The sequence below is a fragment of the Paramormyrops kingsleyae genome, chromosome 2 (genome assembly GCF_048594095.1).
Source record: "Paramormyrops kingsleyae isolate MSU_618 chromosome 2, PKINGS_0.4, whole genome shotgun sequence".
In the NCBI taxonomy this organism is placed as follows: domain Eukaryota; kingdom Metazoa; phylum Chordata; class Actinopteri; order Osteoglossiformes; family Mormyridae; genus Paramormyrops; species Paramormyrops kingsleyae.
This window is the reverse complement of record NC_132798.1, coordinates 18248218-18274870: the sequence shown is the minus strand read 5'-3', so window position 1 is coordinate 18274870 and position 26653 is coordinate 18248218. Positions and strand designations below refer to the sequence as shown.

At 43.8% G+C, this 26653-nt stretch overlaps 1 protein-coding gene across 1 annotated transcript in view; it reads left to right on the top strand.

The window, feature by feature from the left end:
- LOC111858771 (olfactomedin-like protein 2A) overlaps nt 1–9678 on the top strand; it is a 29874-nt gene extending 20196 nt beyond the window's left edge. Inside the window, exons 3-8 of the mRNA XM_023840847.2 lie at nt 210–317; nt 789–971; nt 1302–1560; nt 5687–5953; nt 6085–6270; nt 7053–9678. Coding sequence (XP_023696615.1) covers nt 210–317; nt 789–971; nt 1302–1560; nt 5687–5953; nt 6085–6270; nt 7053–7657 — 1608 coding nt within the window. The 3' untranslated portion in view covers nt 7658–9678. The remainder of the gene's footprint in view (nt 1–209; nt 318–788; nt 972–1301; nt 1561–5686; nt 5954–6084; nt 6271–7052) is intronic.
- The last annotated feature ends 16975 nt before the right edge of the window (nt 9679–26653 follow it).

The following is a 26653-nucleotide window of genomic DNA, read 5'->3' as shown; positions in this document are numbered from 1 at the left end:
ATATATATATATATATGAATGAACAGGTGGATGTGATTTGTGAATTTGTCATGTGTAGCTAATGTCTCATAGATGGATGATAGCAATGACCCACATTTATAAATCTTGATGTTTTCCGGTCTGTCCAAATGTTGCCATGAAAGACTTTGTACAACAGCAGGAGACTCTGTTGGCTGACTAACGCCTGCACTGCCTGCTTCTCCTTGCAGCTTCAGTCCATGGTGGATCTGCTGGAGGGGACACTGTACAGCATGGACCTCCTGAAGGTACACGCCTACATGAACAAGGTGGTCTCTCGGATGAACGACTTGGAGGAGGTAAGGCGGGAGAAATTATCTCTGGCTACTGAGCGCAGAGGTCGTGGTTCTGTCTTGATTTCCTGTCGCTCGATATTGCATGGCCTTTCCAAATTTTGTGGCTCGCTGCGGTTGTGCAACTGATTTAATCCTCATTGAGTCCAAAGCTCTTGCTGCTAATTGAAATGAAAAGTTAATTACGGCAAAGAAACCAGAGTAGTTTTCTCTGCCAAGTCACGAGGAAGGAGAACAGATGGTTCACGAACCACTGTTGCTGGAAGACTGTGGGGTTTATCATGCAAATCCACTTCAGTAGTCAAATTAATTCACTAAACTATAAAATGTGCAAACTGCCGGGTTTCACTTTGGGGTTAAATCTGGTGGAATTCCTGCCACTTGATTATGGGAAGGTCAGAGGACAAGTAAAGCCTTGTTTATTTTCCCCATGTTGAAACAGAAATTTCCTCTCAATGTCTGGCCTCCTCCTTCCAGACCATCAAGACCAACCTGACCAGAGAGAATGACTTTGTGAAGGACAGTGTCATCAACCTGACCAATCAACTGAAGCGCTATGAGAACTACTCAGACATCATGATAAGTATCAAGAAGGAGATCTCCAGTTTGGGCTTGCAGCTACTGCAAAAGGACACTGCAGGCCATGACGGCAAGTCCCAGGTACCACAGAGGAACACTGCTATAGTTGTTTCATTGACCTGCAAATATTTGAACCAATTAAAGGCAAAGAGCCAACTTCATTTAGAGCTCTTGGAGCCTGAATTACTGTTTGTGTATAGTCCTTAACTTCAAAGAGCAAATTTAAGTTTATAACCACTTAAAGTACATTCTTTGTAGAGCAGAGTCTGTTTACACAACAAAGATGAGCCCAATTATCATTCCAACATCTGATGAACATGCAAAATGAGGCAATCAAATTTTGGGTTTAGCACAGGCACTGGGTACATGACAGCACTGTGTTGGAGTTTCATCATACTCTCCTTCCTGCAGGAGACCACAGCGGGGAACTCCAAGGAGGCCGGAAAGTTCTCGAGCAAAAAGGTCCCAGGGGCCAATCCGCCTCCCAAGCCCGCAAAGGAGAAGTCCACAAAACCCAAGAAGGAGCCCGCAAAGGCGGTCAAGCCCATTAAGCCAGCCGACCCTACGAACAAGACCAAGGTGGCAGGTCATCAGCCAGGAGTCATCAGAGGCATTACCTACTACAAGGCTGGCAGTGTGGGGGATGTCAAACACAGCTCCAGCACCAAAGGTAAGGTGGACCTCTGGGTTGCCATCAGAATGAAAGTCATTTTTCCCAGACATTTCATGCATATTTTGGAATTTTGAAGATATGTCCCAGAATTTGGCAAGGACTACAAACACATTCAAGGTGGAAAGGGCAGATGGTCAACTGGATCACTCAAAACTGGAGACCCGGGAAGAGAGACCAGTCTCATCCCAGACTAAACTAATGTGGCAGTGGGAGAAGGAAGAGTCTCTGTTAGTTAGCACTTGTCTGGGGTTTGATAATGCACCCACTGCCCCACTCTGCCTGTGCTGGCGATACTAGAATCTCTAAAAGCACACAGACGTCTTTGTAGACGCCCCACTATGTGTGTGATACTGTTTCTTTCATTGAATATTTTGTTCCTGTTAAAAAAAGGAATTCTGTACCTCTACCCAATGTAACACTCCAGACAGTCTTAACAGCTCATTTATCTTGTAGGAACATGAAGCCAAGTTTGTCGTGGTACCTAAAATCCTAGGGTGAGCTTCACACCTCCAAGGCCGTCAGCTTGGTTCCTATTGGTTCCGTGTGTGTGTGGACTTTGCATGTTCATCCTATGGTTATCTCCGTTTCCTCCAGGCACTCTGGTTTCCAAGTAACTTGTACAGCGTGTCCTCATGACTTTCGTCCTGCCATATCTGGCACAGACATCTAGGCTTACAGAGACCATGCACTGGGTATATGATTATGGAAACTAGATGGATACAACTCCATCCCAAAAACAATTCCCACAACATCCTGTGATTCAGTATCTCCTTGGCTCATGCCAACCTTCTCATGCACTTTCAGTGCCCCCACACCCACTGCCGTATTTGCTTTGGCCTCCCTGAACTTCCCTGAACATGTCCCACTGTCAACACCTTGCAAGGAACTCTGTCACCATGGTAGCATGACTTTGGGAAGTACACTCGGCCATGCGGGTCCCTTGTGGTTTGGATGATACTGAATGACTAGAGACACTGGATGCTTTTCAAAGTCCTGGGCTATAGCCTAAATCCAGCAGCGCATGAGACATCGGGAAAGAATCTCAATCTATGGAAAAACAGGGTGGATTTCGATGCTCTTTAGAAGGTAAAATGAATGTAAAAAAGAAATTGTGTTTTTAGAAGACAACAATGTCAAAGTACTGCTCATAACAATAGTACTGAAACTTATTGAATAGGAGTTTAAGACACTGTTCTTGAAAACAAAACATTTGGCGGGGTGAAGATTATGCAGTCTCATATTTTCATACGAAGACTTCCAGTGACTTCCTGTGTTCGCCTTAAGGCAGCTCTTTGTGGACACGAATAGAATGTCAACTTTGTTTTCAAAGCTTCACAAGAGTAGCCCCCCCCCCCCCATTCTGAAAGATGCACAGTTTCCTGTCTGTTCTGAGAGAACATTCCAGCAAATGAAGGGCCAGTCCTAACACTGTTCTGCAGTGGGAAGCGGACACTTACAAATTAGTCATGTTTCCCCAGCTACTTTTAAACAGACATTTTTATAATTTTTGTTGCATGGTCATCCTTTTGCAATATAGACTAAATCAATTATTACGGTTTTAATTTAAAACAAAATTCCAGTTAAAAAACTTCTGGTCAAGGCAGTGAAAATGGCGTGATTAGCATTTAGTGGGAATCCAACTTATCATACCCAGACACATGACAGGCTGGGTGCTAAACCCCGAATGAATCAGAACGAGCTCCGGATTATTTGTTTAGCTCAGATGTTCTAACTACCGTGTTTTCAGCTGGAGAATTTCATACATCCTGGGCTGATACCTAAAGACTTTTTAGTGCTGTTGTCATCGTAACTTCAGAGAGAGTGAGTGCGAGGCACATACGATGACCCTCAGACAGATTAGGTCTCTGGACTGAGTCCCCGATGTCTTAAAACCCCAGCGACGGCCCTGATCTTTACCTGTGATTCAGTTCAACCTTTTGAAACAGCATCCAACTCATCATCACAGAGTAAAGTGACATTATTCAAAAAATAAATGCAATCAGTAGGAACATCTGCTGGGCAGCCAGTCTCTGATTACAAATAAGGCGAGCAAGAGAGACCCACTGTAAAGTAAAGAACCACCCATTACCCACAAGTCCATCACCCTATTGTCACATGGTGTGGCGGCTGATTTGTATGTTTCTTTCACATATTTTAAATGAGCACCTTCTCCATAAAGTAACTATAGTGAACATCTTTAATCACAGTAACAGTAAAGCAGAGAGTTAATTGAGGCGGCTCCAAAACACACGCCGAGGTCTTTATGCCATATCAGTTTTTCTTCACTCAATGCAAAATAACTATCTAGTAGGACTGGCCAATATACCGAGTCCTGCGATATGAATCATATTTTTAAATGCATCATTTGGAAAGGAAATTATTGCGATATAATAATTTCTTTGGTTCCGTAGCTGCTCATCTTAAATAAACTCCTCATTGTGATAAGCCCCGCCTATTTAACTTGACCACAGACATAATGGCAGAGAAAGAGGAAGACGCGAGTAGCGTTGTCTGAGATTATTGAATCCCAAAAAAAGGCTGCAAACGTGACATCCGCTGCTTGGGAATGGTTTGACTTTGGAGAGGGTGATACAGGGTAAAACCAAGCTCTGCATGACGGAAGTAGGAATGTAAACCAGCAATAGGACAAACCTATTCAATCATTGGCAAACAAAACGCGTGACAAAGTACAAGGAGTGTATTAAACTCTGCAATGTTTCTTTGCAACCTGCTTAACAGTGAATGTGCTTATCCCTACAATACCTAAGTGCAGGAAGAAAACTTTATTTTATTTTCTTTGTCTGCTATTGTAATCTAATTTTAAAGTTGTTACTGTGAAATTAAACACATGAACAGCATAAAGATACAACTTCTTTTTGAGAGAATTGGATTAGAAAACTAGCACCCAGTCCTACTACCTCGCTTCTTTCTCATGAGTGATAGGCTGCACCACAACAGTTAGCATGCATGCTACACAGGAGGTTTTGTACTCTTTACCAAACTCCCACATGGCCAGAAATGGCTTGATCTCAGAATGGAGCCATGGATGGATTGGTTTCATTTCCATAAATTTCCAGAAAAATTAAGTTTGCTTTTATTTAGTAGAGTTAATAACCTCCCTTCACTAGATTTTGTTTGTGGACATTCTGGAATGAACGGTGTCTGGGTGACTCGGCAACCAGGGCAAATTAGCTCTGGCTGTTATGTAAGATGGGAGCCATGAACTTTGGGTTCCCTCAAAAACTTTTGCCTTCACTGGAGGTCACTATAGCCAATAAATATATGGACAAATATTGTCAAGGACAATGATTCTATGGACCATCAGATTTGAAGAAGACATCATTACTAGACATACAGGATAATCAGTTTGTGTCTCATTGTACTATTTGTACTTTGGACTGTGATCAGAAGGTCATTGTTTCAAATTCCAGGGTCCGCAGACTGATTTCACTCTTGGGGTCTTGATCCCCAATTCCTCCATGAACTATCTGACCCTTTTTTTAACAACTATATGACACGTTGGATAAAAGTATCTGTTAAATAAAATGTAAAATGTACAATTGCTAGGAGATATCTTCATTTGATGGCAGTATCATATGGGACTTAGACAGGATGGTCCTTCAAGCACTCGCTGTGTTTGCAGTTCTCTTCCTTTCCTTGTTGTCCTGAGCTGTTCCATTCACGTTTCAAGTTTCATGGCAGCACACTGTAGGGCGAAGACTGGAGGAGGTGTGGCCTGGACTGTGAGGGGTCGGGTTAGGCGCGGCCAGCTTTACCGTGCTTTTCTCAGATCTCGAAACAGGTAGACAGAGGACAGGAATGAAGGAGCCCACTGGCTTTTCTCCCAGGATCTGTCCATTGTCCATGGAGAAATATTCAGAACTTTCTGGAAGCATCCCAGGAAGCCATGGAATGCTGAGCACAAACAGAATGAGGCTATGCTGGGTTACTGGGCGGGGGGGAGAGTGTAGGCACAAGGTGGAAGTCAGCTTCATTAATTCTAGATTTCGTTTGATGCCATGGCTGGAGAATCGAGGCTGTAATCTCTGAAAACGTTGTGGCTTGGCAGAGGGAAATACCAAAGGAAAGATTTACTGATGTAGCCCCTCTGTCTGTCCCACAGAAGCCCCTGCCAGAGCCCATGTGGCCCACGACTCCAGAGAGGCTCACTCCGGCGAAAGGAGCTCCGAGGCCACTGTGGAGACCACTGAAGCCAGTAAGGCGGTGCCAACGACCACCACCACCACAACCCTAGCCACACCGACAACCAGCAGCACCACTGAGTCCCCCACCACGACCACCACGGCCCGGCCCGAGAGACCAGCGCCAACCATAGTATTGGTGCTGGACAACTCTGATAACAGCAGTCGGGTCGTTCCTAACCGCTCAGGTATGCCACCTAGCTGGGGCGCTCTCTGCTTTACTGTTACTGTGAGCTCATGTTCCATGAATGCTTCAATGAAAAGTTCACCTACCCTCGAACCGCTAATGCTGTGTATCTGCGGTGCTGGCCAATGACAGTGAAGGACTTGGACTGCGAGGGCACGATAGCCTCTGTGGAGCTGCCAGAGAAACAGCACAGCTACGGGCGCAATGAAGGAGCCTGGATGAAGGACCCTGTCGCCAAGGACTCCAAGATCTATGTCACCAACTATTACTATGGTAACAACCTCGTTGAATTCCGAAACCTGGAGAATTTCCAGCAAGGTGAGCCATTCTTCTGAGGATGCAAAAACGCATTTATATAGTTTAGTTTCTGTATGGCAAGAAAACCATGTATTGATATCAAAATGTAGACTATATAACCAAATATTATTTTTGAAATAACTCGCAATGTCCTTCTCATTGTTTTTCAATGAATGCAAAAATTACACATTTTGAAAGCATGTCTCTTTTACAAAGATTAGTTTGACTAGTGGGAAAAAAAAAGCGATTTTCAGATGAATAAGCCACAGCAGATTGTATATTATAACTGAAGACTACACAGGGACTTTTGTCTAAATATGGGAAGGGGGTTAATGCGGAAACGACCTTGTGAGGACACACTCCTATGAGCTGCGGTCATGCGCTTAGAGCAGACACTGGCCCCGCTCGTCCTCAGTGAATCAGACAGCATTAATCTAGGCCCTTGACTTTTAAATCACCCTACATCTTACACCGAGAGGGATTCATGTGCTTCTGCTTATGTCTCCCACTCTATCATTTCTCCATTCCTTGGCTTAACTGGATTCCTTTAAGTCTTCAGTTCTCCGCTCATTTTATTCCAATAACCCATTAATACAGCTGGGATAAAAAAAAAGGCTATTTGTTTAATAAGGTAAAATATATTTTATGAAGATTAATTTTCAAGTGTACCTTTTACATGACAGGAGGTTAAGGAATGCTGAACACAAGTCGAGTCGGGCCACACTGGGTTATCTTTCAGAGCATTTATATGGTATCAGGAATAGCCCGATTCTGACAGTAACGCTCTGGTTCTGTGTCTTCAGGCCGATGGAGTAACTTGTACAAGCTTCCATATAACTGGATTGGCACTGGTCACGTGGTCTACAACGGTGCTTTCTACTACAACCGGGCCTTCACCAAGAACGTCATCAAGTACGACCTGAGGATGCGCTACGTGGCGGCTTGGACTCTGCTGCACGACGTGGTCTATGAAGACACCACGCCCTGGAAGTGGCGCGGCCACTCGGACATCGACTTCGCGGTGGACGAGAGCGGCCTGTGGGTCATCTACCCAAGCACCGATGACGACTACTCTGAACAGGAGGTCATCGTCATTAGCAAGCTGGACCCGGGGGACCTGTCGGTGCGGAAGGAGACCACCTGGCGGACGGGCCTGAAGCGAAACTCCTTCGGCAACTGTTTCATCGTCTGCGGCGTGCTATACGCCATCAATGTCTACAATCAGAAGGAGGGGGTGGTGTCCTACGCGTACGACACGCACACTGACACCGAGGCGGAGCCTGGGCTGGCCTTCACCAATGAGTACTCTTTCACCACACAAATCGACTACAACCCCAAGGAGAAGGTCCTGTACGCATGGGACAACGGGCACCAGCTAACCTATCGCATCATCTTTGTGGGCCACTGACCGCCTCATGGCTTCCTGTGCCGCTACTCAAATCCGTCTGTTCACCAAGCACTTTTTTTATTCTCTGACTAGTTTTCATTTATATGTCTTTAAATACTGTTGGGTCCTTTTTTTGTGGGTGAAAGCAGTAAGAAGAGCTGTTTGAACTATGCTATAGAATGTAACATGTTCTTGAATTAATGTCTTTTTAAAGAGTTTGGTGCTTTGGATTTGTTATTTCTTCAGAAAGGCCCTACACTGTTATATGTTGATATGTAACCAGGAGCGGTATCAACCTAAGCAATCAAGAAACGTCGACAACAATGGATCAATTGAACAAATGCTACGGCACGCTTGCACAATGCCAAGCGAGTTACTATGAGTGAAACAGCCTTAATGCTTTCATTTTGTAGATGAAGTCTACAACAAACTCATTGCTTTCGAGTTAAATCAGTTTGGTTAAAATGTTTACAAACTGTGGATCATGTTTTCATCACAACAGCTCTTTTGGCTTTGGAAAAACAGCAGCTTTGTATTAACAACAACACATGTGCCTTTAGCTATTTGCATCAACTGTAAATGTCCTCAGATGCTCAGTGCTACATCTGGGTGACAAATATTTGTACTCTAGCAGACAGATAAGTAGAGGCATTATAGTTGAGTGAGTGGAGAATCCTGTACACATACATACTCAGTGACCACTTTATCAGGTACACTTAGCTAGTACTAAGTAGAACCCACTTTATCAGGTATACCTAACTAGTACCGGGTAGGACCCACTTTATTAGACACACCTAGCTAGTACCGGGTAGGACCCACTTTATTAGACACCTAGCTAGTACCGGGTAGAACCCACTTTATTAGACACACCTAGCTAGTACCGGGTAGGACCCACTTTATTAGACACACCTAGCTAGTACCGGGTAGGACCCACTTTATTAGACACACCTAGCTAGTACCGGGTAGGACCCACTTTATTAGACACCTAGCTAGTACCGGGTAGGACCCACTTTATTAGACACACCTAGCTAGTACCGGGTAGGACCCACTTTATTAGACACCTAGCTAGTACTGTAAAGGGTACATGAGTTGTGGGTTCAGAGATGGCTTTGCCTGGCACCGCTGTTGTACTGAGCTGCTCTTCATGCACTTGTTTCCTTCATATTAGCTTTAAGGGGTCTGGCCGCTCTCCTCTGAGGTCTCTCTTTAACTAGGTGTTCTCATCCAAAGAACTTCCCCTGCCTGGATCGTTCTCTGTAAACTCTAGGCATTGTAATGTGTAAGAAAAAAAAAACCAGGAGGTTGGCTGTTTCTGAGGTGCTGGAACCACCATGTCTAACAGAAACAATAATACCATGTTCGAAATGGCATGCATCTCAGTCATTCTAATGCTTAGTCGCAGTTCATGGTAAGCAGCTGGTATACCTAATCATCTGGCCACCAAAAGTATGTAAGCATATTTTTATGAAATTGTTCACATATGTTGCTTCAGAATTGGTTAGCAGTACTGAAACATACATGTCATGGCAGACATGGTAATTATTATATATATGGTTGCACATTACAATCAATTTCTGGCAAATTATATTTTATTCTCAAAATGTCTTATTTTGTAAAATAGTGTCTCTGTAAATAACTTGTTGGTATGGTTTTTACTAAAACATGTATAAGACTAACAATTTCTAAAACTCCCAGATGTCCTATATTGAATTGTTTCATTCAGCAATTAACTGACAATAAGTTCTCAGCACCAGATATTACCTGAAGCTATTCGTTACATATTTTCTACACATAACTGACAGAAATAATGTATATTTTACTTCTTGTTTTTACAAGATATTGAATTTTACTACAATTGAGAATATTTCATGTTTTTTCCAAGGTTCTTATTCTCTATTGTGTGTTTTTTGTAAAATATCTGGCCTGTAGGTCCCTAAAGACACTTTGGATGTCTTGAGAATAAATGTAAACATTAAAGATAATTTGTCCAGTCATAATCACTGCATCACATGCAAGCACCGAATAAAGCTGATTTCTAGGAATATGCAGACGTGTTATTTGCTAGCAGACATCCAGCAGATAAAATGCAGAGAACACAGAAGATCATACACATCTGAAACAGCGTGGGAACCTGAAATCAATTTGTGCACAAGCCTTCAATTTATGTCTTATGAAACAATTAATCCTCTAACTCTCACTTAGTACAGACAGGTTGCTTAACCAATAGAGAGTGAGTGTCAGAGTGAAAGCCAGGCAAGGCTGTGATTAAGCAGACTACAGAGGGGGACTTTCCTTAGGCTTGATTTGAAAAGGCTTTTTCTGACTTAATTGTCTAGTGTCAGGACCAGAGGGATGTTTATAACGTTATTTCCCTTCTTTTTGGATCCTTTTCAGCCCAGCTTAAAGAGCCTCTCCCTCACAGGCCGAACATTCGTGGCTTTTATTCATAAATCTCAAAAGACTCAAACTTGGCCCCATTTCTGCTGGCTTCGTAGTGCAGCTTTTAAACCTTATGACAATCTTATTTGTTTTTTAGTAAACAGAGTGACTGTAAAACTGCACCAAAATATGTATATTTAGCATGTCACAGTTGCTTATTTGATTCTTTGGACATGTATTGAACCTCTTCCCTGGAAACAGTATTGCATAAGGAGTAGGTCTTCTGTCAGACTATCCCATATTCCATGGTCTTTTACTAACTAATTGAGATCAAGCATTGACGTATTTCTGCTCCAGCAGTGCAAGAAGTTCAGGCCTCCCCACCAAGGCAAACCCTGTGATGTCACAGTCCCCCTGCCCACAACAAACCTGGAAAGACTCCTCTGTTCTGCACACTGACAGAGGTTGGGTATAACTGTCTTTCACAGGAGGATCACTGCGTTTTACCTTGCCTTACATTTTGGAGAGCTCCATTTTTTGGCTCTAGAGTCTCGTAGATGTCCAGGCCGTCTTCTTGCGATCAGTTTCCCTCGCCGCCTCATATGCAAACGAGAAATCATTAGTCCCCAGGTCCACATGCACCATCCAAAACAATCCTCAGCTGCCACACGTTCACCCATCAAAACTCTGATATCAGGTTTGCACGCCATTTTCCCCCTGGTTGCTCTACAGGTCACAAATCAATAAGCATAAGAAACTGTGAGGTAAACAGTTACCCATAAGTCATCATTCAGAATTCAGTCCAATCAAACAGTGCAATATGACAATGCTGTGATACACGGAGGTACAAGTGTCTTTGACCAAAATGTTAATGCTTAGCCACAATCGTACAAAATGCCTTGTCTCTCACTGACTTTCTACCTCCCATGCATTGTTACCTACTGTTTTACCATTTTGATACTTACTTCCAGCCCTTACTAATTTCCTCTACATCGGCACAAATCACCTATTTATTACTGCTAACCAAATCTGGCTACACAGACAAAAACTGAACCCAGAATCTCACTGTGGAAAATCTGGCTGTGAGAAGATGGACTCAACAAGACAATGGGACCACCATGAGCTTTGGCCGGCTTTGACTCATGGAAACTTCACCTCTTTAAATGCCACAAACAAGGTTGTTTGTCTTAATAAATGCTCCCACATCCCCAGGTTACACTAATGGTTTGTTTTGCTCTTAAACACCATCTTAATACGTGTGTTCTTGGGCAGTTTTATATAGAGACTCGCTGAATGAATCATTAATTCTGGTAGTATCTTAATTTAAAGTTGTCATGGAACCCAGTGCTTGAGGGTGCTGGCGAAGTTCTGCGTTTTCCGCCCACTGTGGCCCACTAAGTGATATTTGACTAGGAACTCAAATTGTTTAGAAGGGGCAAGCCCATCTGTATGTGAATACCAGGGAAAAATTCAAAGGGGGGGAGGTGGAGTTCAGTGGCACGTCTGTTTGTAATTCAAAGGCTAGAGCTTTCATGCAGTGATCTTATAGGGGCTGCAGACCTATTGGAAGGGTGCGGTCAATCTCTCACGGCCCTCTTTTATGTAGTGGTATCCATTGTATCCCATGATACTTCATCAAACTTCCCACGTAACACGGAAAAAATACAACATCCACAGGCACAAAGCACTTAATTATCCACAGATCCTCTGCCGATAAGCATATTGCATTATGGGAAAAGTTACTGCAAAATGATTGCCTTGCACACTTCCAAGTTTTTTTCAGCATGAAAGAAACTTGGCTAAATGACGACTTTAAATTAGCCCCACATATGACATTGAAGGCCATCTGAGAGGAATTGTGCTTATTCCTGGTGAGGTAATGCCCTAACTTCATCGTTAACCTTGACCTGACCTTTGACCTCAGAACAGGGGCGTTCTGATCCATCATCCCCAGGGCTTTGCATGTGGTATTCAGCCACAACCCTTAAGCTTCAACACATTGGTCCCCTTACATGCCTCCATTGTAGGTATGGGGCACGTTAAGAACATTTCTAATGGTTAGTTTTAAGGTAAGTTTTGTTTTTAAGCCAGATTAATAATTAAGTCTGTAGCCTTTACTTTTCAAATGACTCTCAATTAGTCTAATAAAGGGTCAACACTATAAAAAGCTTATTTCATTCATTTACCCAGGAATTTATATCCACTGGAAGGATGCGGAGCCTACCCCAGAAAACCTATCCCACTAAGCCTATCCCAGTCTGGAGCCTATTCCAGTTAGTCTATCCCAGCCTGGAGCCTGTTCCACTTAGCCTATCCCAGTCTGGAACCCCTCCCAGGCAGTACAGGAGACACAACCAATGGCCAATAAATCATATGTGGCCAGTCACACTCACCCACGCAAAGAGCATAATATGATTGTTATTAATGTATATTAAAGCTGTCATGTTTTGTTCATTGAAAGTATTATGAATGCAATGCTTTAAGGCATGTTAAGGTGCTTACATGCTGTTTAAGAATGATATATGAATGCATTATGAAGGTACAGTTAATGTATTACCATTTGTTTTAGTATTAAAGCATTACTGTTTGTTACTGTTTATTACATTTGTTAGGGAATTTGAAAAGGGATGGATATGAAGGTCATCCTGCTTCTCTCCCAGCCCCAGAAAACCCTCATTTCCTATAAAACCCTTTAAAAGAAATATAAACCCACCAGGCTCCATCGCTGTGGGGAGTTTTGTCCATGCAAAGTAAACATGCACCTCGCTTCTGCCAAAACATAATGCATTTAAACTAAAATCAGAATTAGGTACCACACTAGCAACTTCAAATAAGACTCTATTGTTTCTCTTGGTGTTTCAGCCCCACAGACTGCTCAGGTATCCGCTTGATGAGCCCCCATGTGCTTACAGACCAGGCTGTGCGTCTCACCAGGAGACAGCCCCGTGTGCCTAAGACCAGGCTGTGCGTCTCACCAGGAGACAGCCCCGTGTGCCTAAGACCAGGCTGTGCGTCTCACCAGGAGACAGCCCCGTGTGCCTAAGACCAGGCTGTGCGTCTGACCAGGAGACAGACCCGTGTGCCTAAGACCAGGCTGTGCGTCTGACCAGGAGACAGACCCGTGTGCCTAAGGCCAGGCTGTGCATCTCACCAGGAGACAGCCCCGTGTGCCTAAGACCAGGCTGTGCGTCTCAGCAGGAGACAGCCCCGTGTGCCTAAGACCAGGCTGTGCGTCTCACCAGGAGACAGCCCCGTGTGCCTAAGACCAGGCCATGTGTGTCGCATCTCCCTCACTGCTACTCTCCAGAGACCTAGTCCAGCAGCTAAGACTCGGTTACATGGGGGGACAGCAGATTACAATGCTGTACCTGTGATCAGAAGGTCGCTGGTTTGAGTCCCATGCATGGTCGGCAGAATGAACTCACCATTAAACAAGATCACCAATTGCTTCAGGGACTGCCTGACCCTACTTTCTTAAAACATATATATGTACACATTTTTTTGGGTAAAAGTGTCAGCACAATGTAATGTAAGCATTTTCATACCTGAAATTAGCCAGCAAGGGAAGGTGGGTGGCCATTAAATAAGGCTTAAGGCTCAGAATCGAGAAACAGAAGCTAGTAATTATTAGTTAGTCGGAAGGCAGGTGCTGGAGTAATAGGGTTTGGAGGGACTCGGCTGCCGTAAATGATTCCCCGTAAAGGTTCCCCTGCAGTGCTCTTCCTCCCTGACCTGTACCACACTGGTTCCTCACCGAGTGCCAGTAAAGGCTGCAGGACAATACCAGCAGCAAGCGGTTTCACAGCTCTGAGGCGGAACGGCGTAAAAAATGCAAGATGCTCAGAGTGTCCAAGTGGAAACAGCTACAGCTGAGACTCTTACATCTAAAAAACTTCCCATGAGCCATAGCGAAGGAGCGGGTTGACATGCCAAAGCACTCACGTGCCCCTCAGATATTAAGCACTGCATTCATTACATCATGCTGTCGGGAAAAAATGAAGGCTCTGTTCTCTGGAGGTAAACTCTATATCGTCATTCATTAAAAGGCCCCACCATCCTGGCTCTGTCATATTCGTTCAGCCTGGTCAGGATTACTGGGGTTTCCTTCCTTACACGCATAAAGGAAACCAACACACTTAACCTTTATTAAGCACAACAGTCTAGCACAACCTGAAAGTTGAACAACGTTTCCAGCTATTGCCTCATCCATCAAACAATTACACACTAAATTCCCTTTATCTGATCGCCATCCCACCCAGTCCCAAAGTATATTGAGAACCATATGGTTCCATCGCGGCCTATTTGCCCACCCTCTTTACTGTAATATTGAGCAGAGAAACATTCTTCATTTTTTGGATAGATACTGCAAAAACCCAAGACAGAAGGCAAAACCAGTCATGCTGTTGGTTTGTGGCCAACTGTGGTCTCATGATGTCTCGGTCCAGAGTGTCTTTGTAAAAGTCTGTCAGCAAGCACCAGAGTAGTAAATCCATCCATGTATTCTCTATAAGTGCTTTTCCTGGGCCGTGTGATAAGTGAGCTTATCAACAAAGACGCAAGGAAGACACCTGGGGGGCACTGAAGATGTGACACAGGACACACACAGCATGATTTATTTAGGGATTCCCCTAAGCAGGTGTTTTGGGACTATGGGGGGGGGAAACCAGAATACCACGAGAGAACCCGCACAAACACAGGGAGAACATTACAAGCACAGGGGGCCAGGAATGGAACCCACAGCCCGGGAGCCGTGGAGTTACAGCGCTAACCATTAAACATCGCACCACCCAGGCCACTGAGTGTGTTTCACTGGGTTCCCGACAGATGCGGGACACAGCTGGTCACAAGAACGGCACGTTTGATATTTTATGTCTGAATCACAGAACCATTATACAAGCATCAGAGATGAGGCCTAATTGCATTTCATGCTTCATTTCATGTATAAGTATGAATAGACCCTGAAAACACACTTATAAACAAGATTTTGAGAAGGTAAGTGGAAGGATTTATCAAAGTTCATGATATTAATGTAAAATGCCACCTAGAAGATCCTGTCCACCTCAGCACCTTCCTGATGCAAAACACATGTGCAGAGGCGGAAATTTCCAGTCCAGAAAGTAAAAATCCAGACCAAGATTTTGTTCCATCCAACCAGTTGAGCACTCTGTAACTGTGACTCGGTATGCTCAACTGGGTGGCTGGAACAAAATCATGGTCTGGATTTTTACTTTCTGGACCTGAATTATTTTCTAAATAATTAATATAGCTAAAATACCATTAACATTCTCCTGGCACAGTAAGGACTGCAATCATTCAGCGTTCAAAGATCTCGTGTGATGCGTGGACCCCGTCAGCTACATTCCCCCCAAAGGCGATAGTTCACTTTTCATTTTTAATAGCCCTCCTAGTGCAGCTTAATTGCAAACATTGACACGGCTTTCTCAAATTCCCCCATCTGCCACCCCAGATGTGTTCCAGCTGTCCGCCCCGGTTCCTCCTCCATGTTTGGTGTTCTAATTCAGTCCCACAAGATCTCCACGTTCGGTGACTGTCTGTGAGCGAACAAATGAAAGGATGAAACACACAGCTGATACTTAATATACCTGCGCTGCTGGGATCCCCAGTGATGTCAATCCTACATACTGTAATATGTCATTTAAAAACAGCACTCAGCTCCGCAAGGACTCCAAACCACAAAGCCAGTGTGTCGGTAACACTTCACTTGATGATGGGGCACAAATATTTAGTAATAACTCAGTTACTACTGAAGTACAAATTCCAAAAATATCATAAACAAATATAGTTACTACTTGATAAGACGCATCACGATTCATGAATGATGAACAATCATGAGATCAGTATTTCACTTGTGTTATTCATGACTTGTACTTTCAGTAGTTCCTTCAGTAGTTCACAAAGGTTTGCATAATTCACAGATATAGTAACAAATAAAGTAACAGCTTGAGATGAGAAAACATTAGTCATGATTCATTAATGATGAATTAACATGAGATCAGTATGTATATAAGACTTGGTTTGTGGTTAATTAACACATAAGTAATAGTATAATACTATATGATTTGTTCCACTTCAAGTGGGCAGTGGTGGCCTAACAGGTCGGGAATGGCCCTGAACAGCAAGGTACCCCCCCGCAAGCACTGCTCCATGGGCGCTGAATTAGCTGCCCCCTGCTATGTCACATTGTCACATATTGGTTAAATGCAGAGGACACATTTCATTCATTCATTCTACTCACCAAATTCTAAAGCGTTACCAATTTGTCCAATTTGCATGGCCTGGTGCAGTAACATAATGTGTACTGAGAGGAAGCTATCATTATGTGCAAGGAGGTGGATTGTTTAGTGATTAAGCAAATCGTGTGACACATGCAGACATGACTGGATAAAAGCATCACCAAACCTACATGTTGTCACAAAATTGCCTATAGTGTGAACCCTGTGCTGGACATGTGGTTATGGGAGCCAGACGGATACATTTATATATGCAAATACAGCACCGATGTGATTAAGTGTCACTCTTATCTTTGCCCATGAAAACAGAGGCCATAGTCTACGCAACCAGGAAGCATGTTTACATTTTAATCACGAATTCTGATTAAAAAGAATGGACACAACATAATTAGTGACTAATTAATGCAAAGGTTAAAGGACAGCAGTCCTGTCCTCTTTTACGTGATGCTGATACACGTCCATCACAAAGCTTCCGGCCCTCCTGGCCAAGTCAGAAGTTTGGAGAAAGAGTCGGCAAGAAAACCAGCCTCTTGCCACAGGGAAGGACTTACTGCCAACCAAGAGGACATGGAACGAAAAGCACTGACAGGTAGCGGGCGTGGCGAGTTATGATAGCTACGTTATTCACGCACAGCACAGGAAAAGGGTGTCCCCTGATTTTGGGAACTGAGATAGCTTTGTTTTTTCTTGGAATAACCAGGAATGCTGACGTGTAGAAAAAGAACAAGCATTCCGATTGTGGGAAGAGGTTTTTCCTGGAGTCTAGACGCCAAGTCTGTGCCAGGCAAAACTCAAAAGACTCCTTTGCAATGATGGACAAAGGATCTCAGTGTTTGTGACGTACTTGCATGACACAGTGGGACAGACAGACGCAACTGAGTGTGCTGGACCGTGCACTACACACGGTCACACTGATTCAGGATGCACTCACCATCAACAGAGGAAGAAAATCAGCACTGTACTGAAGGAAAAAAACAACTTTCAAAGGGATTCACTCCATTGGTTCATTTCAAGATTCAAGAGCTCATTATCATAAGCAAAGTAAACAGTCAGTTACACTATGCAACGAAAATCTTACTCTGCATTTTCCTCCAGCCACTGGAAATCACACACAGATAACCAGGAACCTAGCTTTAATGACAGACAACCAGGAACCTCGTGATTATGATAAACCACCAGGAACCTAGCATTAATGAGACAACCAGGAACCTAGCAATAATTATAGACAACCAGGAACCTAGCAGTAAAGATAAACACCTAGCAGTAAATATAAACAACCAGGAACCTGGCGGTAATGATAGATAACCAGGAATCTAGCGGTAATGATAGACAACCAGGAACCTAGCAGTCATGAGATAAACAGGAACCTAGCGGTAATGATAGATAACCAGAAACCTAGTGATAATGATAGACAACCAGGAACCTAGCATTAATGAGACAACCAGGAACCTAGCGGTAATGATAGACAACCAGGAACGTAGCAGTAATGAGACAACCAGGAACTTAGAGGTAATGATAGACAACCAGGAACCTAGCAGTAATGAGACAACCAGGAACCTAGCGGTAATGATAGAGAATGATGTGGAGAAAAGACCTTGGCCACCCCTCTGAGGCCAACATGGATAACAGACTCATTGATGGACTTTGTCTTCATCCTTAATCCCAGCATATACCCCCCTTTTAGCAAGCATGTCCACTCTTTTCTGTTCTCAGTAATGTTAGTGCCCAGGGGGGGTTGGGTAGCCAGGTGACCTTGGACCCCCAGAGGTTTTTTTCTCCCTACTTGGAAGTTTTTTGTTCCTCTCCTCCGTTGTCTTCTGGCTTTCTTTATTCAATTTATTTCTTTCCTATTTTTTCCCCATTCTGTGTCTCCCTCTACTTCTGTTTCATGTATCACAACACAACTCTGTAAAGTGCTTTGGGACAACTCTGTTGTCAAAGGCACTATATAAAAATAAATTGAATTGAATTGAATAATGATAGACAACCAGGAACCTAGCAGTAATGAGACAACCAGGAATCTCACAGTCATGAGACAACCAGGAACCTTGTGATAATGATCGACAACCAGGAACCTAGCGGTAAAGATAAACAACCAGGAACCTGCCGTTAATAATAAATAACCAGGTACCTAGTGATAATGATAGATAACAAGGAACCTAGTGATAATGATAGACAACCAGGAACCTAGCGGTAATGAGACAACCAGGAACCTAGCAGTCATGATAGATAACCAAGAACCTAGTGATAATGATTGACAACCAGGAACCTAGCAGTAATGATAGATAACCAGTAGATGATTCAAAACACAGCAGCAGGTCTGTATTGAGTCAGCCTAAATGTGCGCGTCACATCCCTTCTCATTTCACTGCGTTGAATTCTTTCAGGCACTCGCATCAAGCTCAAGTCCTTGGTGCTGGCTTATAACTCTATTAATGGGCTTTTTAACGGATTAAAGGCACCAATCTCCACCCGTCTCCCTCAAGATGTCCTATCTCGCCCCCTTCAGTCAGCAAACCAATGCCATTAGAGATTCTGCCGCCATGTGAGAAGTCTCACGGCAGACGGTTCCCATGTGTGGTTCCCCGATGATGGAACGAGCTGCTGAACCACATCTGGTCATCAGATTCTCTCTCCACTTTCAAGAAACACCTCAAGACCCACCTGTTTCAGGAATTCCTCTACTAACCTGATCCCTTTCCATGTACCCTGAATGTTCGTAATGTCGCGATGAAGATGTTGTGTAGCTCCTGCTCTGACACTGCATACACTGGTACCTGGTCACTCACTGGAAGCTCAGTTTAGCTGCACTAATGCCCAGCTGCCTCCATGACAGCCGTATGTTTGTAATGTGCTGTTTGCCTCACTTGTATGCAACTTTGGATAAAAGCATATGTAAAGCATAGGTAAATTAAACCCAAATATAAATTAAGGAGCTAAAACCAGAGTAAACAGTAAGTCAATAAGACAAATATGAAAACAGTTAATGTCAATAAATGTGGATTTTTGCATTGTGAGCTTTTGCAGCTCTAAAACAAAGTCTGATTTTTGTTAGCAGCTAAGAGGATGTTGCTAATGTGTAGATTGTTCATCAATCTACGCATTGGCTACCGCATAAAGAAAAGACTCTGTGTTTATTTTGGGCTGGCGGGACAGGGAGACAAAACCAGCAAACACGATTCTCTGTCAGCTTGAGATCTTTAAAACAGCAACAAAGGAAAACTTCTACTACTTAAACCGCACCAGCAAGCAGAGTAAGGAACCAGCACATCCCGCCAGGCAAGGTTTTGATGCATCTTTGAAAACAGACGATTTTGGCCCCAGATAGGGACTATCCAGCATGGCCCTTCGAGGTCAACACAACACTCTGCCAGCCACAACGTTTGCATGGGACTCCTGTGGTTTACCCCCCTGTTGGTCACAAACAGTCACTACACTAAATATTTGGTAAATGCATTCCTTATTTAGATGCTAAAGCAGCATGTTCTGCTAATCAGCTAGCTAGCTATGATCTTCTGACGCTACACACCAGCTATTTATTTAGATTTTGAAACATCTGAGGAGCACCAGGGGAGGTAGAGTGACTTTTTGAGTTGGGCAAAACAACAGTCTCCCAGCATGGCTCCGGTTATGCTCTAAAAAGGCGAGGCAGCAAGGCAGTGAGGCAGTGAGGCCCTGAGCAAGTAATCCAGCGGTCAATCATACATGCTGCAGACTCCAAATGCTAATCCAGGTCTCTGCGCCACTCCTGTCTTTGCATGGACTCCCGCCAGAAGTGTCAAAAAAGTTTCAGCACCCTATGATGAATACCAAATTCTGGTCAGTAAAACGTCCATCCTTTTTTCATAGCTGCTTATCCAGCAGAGGCTTGTATTGCTTATTAAAACACCAAGTTATATGGGAGGTGGGTTATAAGCCATTACGCCAGATTTGAGAACAAGTGGGAATAAGAATGAGTGACGCAACTGGCAGAGGATCATACAATATGCAAGTAATCCTCGATTTACAAGCTAATCCCTGGCCTGGCCGCGTCCATCATTTGTTAAGTGAAGGCTTCCTCTTAAACAGGAAAACATCTGACTTTCCAGGCAACATCCCTCTAAATGTCTACCTTCGTGTTAAGATGCTGTCAAATTATTGTGCAGGCCAGCAGACACTGCTCTCCATCTTGGTCCAGTTGCTTCAGCAGAAAAAGAGGCAGTGATGTATTTGATCAGAACAGCAGGTAACGGTTCGGGGTTTGGCTTCCAGCCAAGCAAGAACATTTTGAGCAGGCTTAGGGAAATTGCCTTTAGGAATTCAAACACTTAGTTCACTTTAAAAGACCTATCTCATCATTGTTGTTTTTTAACGCCTGAGGATTACCTCATTAGCACCTCTGTGGAATCACATTCTTGCCTTGAGGAGAAGCGTAGTAAGCTTCTGGTAACACCATGCCAACCCTGTAACGATCTACTGGGAAAAGTACCTTTGCTCACTACTAATCCAACCAAGTTAGTTTTCATTTAAGCTCAACAAAACGTCTCATTCCAGAAGATCATATTTCTGATCTCAATATGTGTCAGGTTTTAATTTTAGAATTTAATCATTTATAAGAGTACCAATTTTGCAGACATGAATAAATAATCATGTTCATTATTTTTAATCATCACTAATATTGTTGATTTCAGATTGGCTCAGTTGTAGTTTGTGACATGGCAATATATGTCCAAAATATTTTGATATGAAAGACAGACTGAAAAAGTACAGGAAGTATTTAGGAAATGCCAAGGGATTTGAGCATTTACTCTTACAATGTAGGTACTTATAAAACATTTTCAGTCAACTTCGTCACTTTGAAAGAAATATTCATGTTTGAGTAGGAGAACAAAGAGCCAAGACCATTCTTGGCTGATGAATTGAAAATAAATACAGGTTCTGTGGGTCTTACTTCCTCACAGTTAGGTGACATTTTCCAAATACATATTTCCCTGCTGTTTAAAAAGGAATTCCACAAAGAGATTTTAAACCAAAACACGTGCAGAAATCAACAAACAAAGTGTCTTGGAAATTCTGCGCCACGAAAACCTTCGAACATAGAGCTGGACGCTGCAAATTGATTCTGAGAGTAATGAAGCACATCAAAGTGAGCTTGTGCAGCCAAGATCCTATTACATCAACACTAAGGTCTACTGTATAATCAGACTTATTTATTTGGCCCTTTTGTCCAAAGCAGCTTACAAATGATTCACCAAAGGCAGGCAGCTGTCAAGGAGCCAACTTGGGTACAAGAGCTGGTAGAATAAGTTTCCAGCGAGTGACCAGAATCCAGGGCAAGATAGTCATGGGGAATGTAGGTATACAAACACTGCGTTAAAAGGGTCAGTATTTTTGAAATGCTATGAACTTCTAATTGCGCAGGCAAATACAAATAAAAGACACAACTTCCCAAGTGACAACTTATATCCTTATTAAGTTTAAGTGCAATTTACAAAAACTCATCTAGGTGCACCAAGCAAACCAATTCACAGTGTAAAAAGTCAATGGTAGATAGTGAGGCAGTATGGGTCAGTGCTAGGGGTTAAAATGGCATCTCCTCTGTATAATAGAAAAACAGAAGGCTTAAGGACAGGGAGTTCCAGGTCATCACTCGTGACGGAAAGCTCTTCCATGTTAAATGCACGTCTTGCCTATGATCTTCCAGGTGTCCTCCGTGTTACAGGCAGCCGCATCATTCAGTGGCTGCGGACAGACTGCTGCCGCATTGCGTTACGGACAGGCTTAATCCAAGCCCATGAAGGAGGCCTAGAACTATTTCTCCCGGGGACTTGTGCAAACGAGCAGATGGAAGCTTGTCAGATGGAGGAGTGGTTGTAAAACAAATACACTGAGAAGATCAGACACCAGGAGGAAAAAAGAAGTTTCCTCAGCTGGTTTGGGGATGAGGTCCGTCCAACCGTTCCCTCAGAGCTTAATCCAGTTTACAGTATTGGGACCCCTTGGAGTGCTGTAGCTGCTTCGCCATTGTTCAGGACCTCCCTGGGAAGACCTGCCTATACACAGCTTCAGCGTATCCAGCCAGGACACCCCTTGAGCCACTGCCACCCCCCTTACTTTGAAGAGATCTGAAGTGCTCCCTCTTGTTGCATAATGGCACCTCTTTGTTTTTACAGTTTTAATGCACTGAAATGTTGGGGTTTTTTCCCCGCACAGGCCTCTGAGATCAATGGTCCCATTCAAAGTCACGTAAAGCGTTTCACGGGCAGATGGTTCACGCTGAGGACCTTGGTCCTTCAGAGAAAGGAAATATAAAGATTTTATCAAACCCTGATCCACGGCCTGTCCAAGAATCTGCTCTACTGGCCAATTTCTGCCCACAACATTAAAGCATAAAGACCATTTCAGGAGCATTCCTATAACTCACAGTGGGACACTCTGCTCTTTGACCCTGATCCTAAAACCAACTTGAGATCAGAATGACATCTCAGCAGAGGCATGTACAGGGGCGGGGCCTCAGGGGCACTGGTCCCAGCTGAAAGCTGATTGGCCCACCAGAGTGCCCCCGCTATTGTCACTCACCAATTCAAAACATATCATTGGTTAATAAGGTTGGGTGCTCTGTATGAGTTGAGGCCCCCCGCCTCCAAAATTCCTAGAATCACCCCTGCATTTCAGATGCAGAACTTGGGGTTCCAAGTACTCCTTTGTGGTCCCAGAATCATGATTGCTGTTGTTTCACACACAATCCTGTTTACCATGTTCATGTGAAGCCTGAGACATACACAGTCATGAACACAACCAAATGCTGCCCCACCCTGTAACATGCACCCCCCCAGGGTCAGCTAATCACCATAAAAATACCATCAAGATAAAATTAAAATAAGTCAGCAGATCTCTTCCAGACCAGACCAGAATCTAAAAATAATAATATTGTTCTGGGCCAGGCTTGAGAAGGGGCAGAATCACATGAGATTTACAAGGCTGGGGGGAATCACGACGCAGAGACCACGAAAATCAGTCCCACAAGCCACAGTCGGCACATGGCTCTTTAAACCTACGGTGTCTCTCTCACACTGAACGGCTCTCACAGTCTGCTTGGATCTGCCCTATGATTGGGTCAACAATCGCCATGGCAATGACTCTGTGGCCAATATGCCACGCAAGTAATCATCATTGGCAGGAAGATGATAGGTACCCAGTGAGCAACACAACAGGTCATTACAGCAAACCACTTTCGAGGAACTGTATGGATTGCAGATCACTGTTCTAGACCCCAGTGCCTGTATTCAGATGGTCGCCAGTTCCAATCCCACGTTCAGAATAGGTCCACACTGCCATAGCGCCCGCAGGCAAAGCTGTAAACCCCCTGAAAGATACTCCAGCGCTGCCAAACAACCCCGAGCTTGTCCTCCTCAGTAGGAGAGCATGACGGAATATGCAAAAAAACTAAAATAACTCATGTTTCTGTACATATAGCAAATAAGCATCATTTCTCCCCCCCCCATTTCAGAATTTGCACCAGACAATTAAATTGCAGTCCTGGCCGTGGATGTGCAAACGCATCGGGCTGTGTCCCACATTCTGCCATTAATGAAGGGGACTGAGATAAAGAGCATCAGGAGATGAAAGCATTTCCCCGCAGACAAAGCGCAGGCACACTATCAAACGCTACGCAGCGGCAGCCAGGGCTGGCCAACAAATGCTGAAACCCTTTTTAATAAGCATGAACACCTGTGAATAACTAGCACTCATTAGGGTTTAACTAGCACTCATTACAAACTGCCACAGGCCTTGGCAGTACTCCACACAGCCAGAATAACACCATTACAAAACTAAGACAATTCATAAATTATGAATGCATGGCAATTAATCACTGCAACTCCATTAAAGTGGTAGAAACAATGAGAATTATCCCAGCATGGAGTACAGTTGTACTAGAGAGTGATGCTAACTGGGATCTCCACAGCCATCTGATCTTCATGAAAATTCAAGGGCTTAGATATAAAGGAACGAGGTGAGTCACTTCCTTTAGAATCAGACATCCGAAATCATGATATTGCTTCTCCTTCTCCACCAATCAGAATTTTCCTTGACTCCTCTGCTTCAACCCATTGGCTGCTTGCTGGCCTCGGGCCCCGGTCTAATATTCAGAAATAGAGGTTAATACACTGAGCACCCTTACCCTTGTTTCCATTGCACTAGAGAAACTGAAAGACGTAGCAGTGCTGCCAGTGTGCTGCTTGTGTTCATTATTCATAAAAGTCAGGAGTCGAAGGTCACCCACTGATAAACGCTAATATTGTTTTTACCACTAATGGAACATTCAGAGACAAATAATTATCAAACAAACTATTTATGGCTGCTAAGCAACCACACACGCTTCCTCACAAGTGCACATTCCTGCATTTAACATGGGAAACAGCTGCCCAGCTAACAGGGAACATTCCCAGAACTTTAACTAATGTCATTTCAAGGTCTTCTCAAAGCTGGCAGAGAACATTCTTACTGTAACGTTGGTGGAACATAATTTCCACGTTTTACATGTTAACAGAGGTTCTATCAATGTTAATGCAGTAGCATTGTTACCTGAACATCTTAACATAATTAATATTGAAAAATATTGTTTTGTAATTGTTTTATATGTGTAAATGCACCACGCAGCCTTGAACCCCGGACTCCTGAGGTGTAAAGTGACAGTTATCCCCTGCCCTAGCCGACCCCACGCTCACTTTTATATTATCATTCTCAGTTGTAAGAGTAGCTGTAGTAGTAGGATAATGTTCTGGGAGCATCAGGAAAGCGGGACACTTTAAGCATTTCCATACCATAATCGTAATGTTCGGTAAATGTTCCTAGAAATAAAAGCTACTTAGATAATTGGTACAACAGTAGCTGATTATGCTACTAGCAGGTCCTTCAAAAGGCAGGACATTCTGTAGAAATGCAGCCAGGAGTCACCACTGACTAGGCAGCGGCTTAGAGAGCAGGATCCAGCAGCATCCATGGGGCAATTTGGGGTTAAAGGCCGACAGTGACATCACTCAGCCGACCCTGGGATTTGAACTGATGAGCTTCCAATCACAGGCACTGAGCCACACACCACCCAGCCGTGTACATAATTAAAGATCGTATGCATCAAATTCATCAATGGGAATTCTGGGAATATGTTACAGTGACATCAGGAGCCCTAATGGGTGCCGGAAGGCACAGGCACACTTACGTGTGGCTGTAAAGCTGGATTGGCCCTTGCATGGCAGGTACATTTCTTCTGGATTAGCTCTTCCTCCCTGATTTTACACCCTGTCAGCAGTGCTGTGGTACAGCACCCGGGGGAGTAATTCACTTGCAACAACAAGGCCATGGGTTCACAGCTTGGGTCTCTCAGATTTCCTTGCACAGCGCGTTCAATATCATCGTAATTCCTTCCAGCCTCAGCCGGGTTGTTCCCATTCCCTTGAATTTGGGCCTGAGTGACAGTTCCTAGATCCACCACAGTTACTTCCTGGTCCTCCTGCTGGAGCTCCTCAAGCTTCCATGCCCTCTTCATTATGGTGGAATCACCCACATGACCTGAAGGAGTCTCCCCAGCTGGCCAACAAGATCTTTAGCACGATGAGCTAATCCTTGGTCTCTCTGAGAAACTGTGCAAGTTGGACTTGGGTTTCAGCCTTGATGGTGCTGGACCTGTTGCGGATGGTCAGTGATGAAAGGGCTTGAATGGGATGAGGGGCCCGTCTTTGGGTCATCGCTCAACGCTCTGAACCACTTTAACTTAAACTGGTCCACCGGGGAACAGCTGTTGTCTGGGGGCTTATCCTCGGCCAAGCATTCCGTTACGGTGGGGCACATCTACACTGGAATGTCTGACTGCAGAAAATCTGTCACTTGGACCTCCAGCGAAGATCGGCGCCATGGGGAGACAGACTCACGCGAAAGAGAGATGCAGACCGCCATTCCCCTCAATGCCAATTTCATGCTGGTGTGTTGGCTGGATGCTGCTTAGTTGCACGGTTGCTCACAATAACACAAGTTCAACATCATGCTTTCAAACGTCATTTACTGTAACTGAATCCCTCCATGCTTAAAACCATCGCAAATTAACAACCATTTAACATAGACTCAATCTGGCGTGAACCTAGGTGAAATTTTCCCACCCCAAGACTGCTTCTCCAATGATGCCTGGCATACAACTGGCCAGTAGGTGGCATAGTGCTTAAGGACATGGAGCTGTAACTTAGAAGTTATTGAAGTGTCAAGAGGCTTTGCAGTTGTATCCTGTTTAAACTGGTAAAAGTAACACCTAAGACGACTAAATATAACTAGTTAATCTGGTTTAAATATACCATTTTAAATACTGCATGCGTACTGATATGACCTGATTCAAATTTGATAGCTCTTTTCTTTTTTT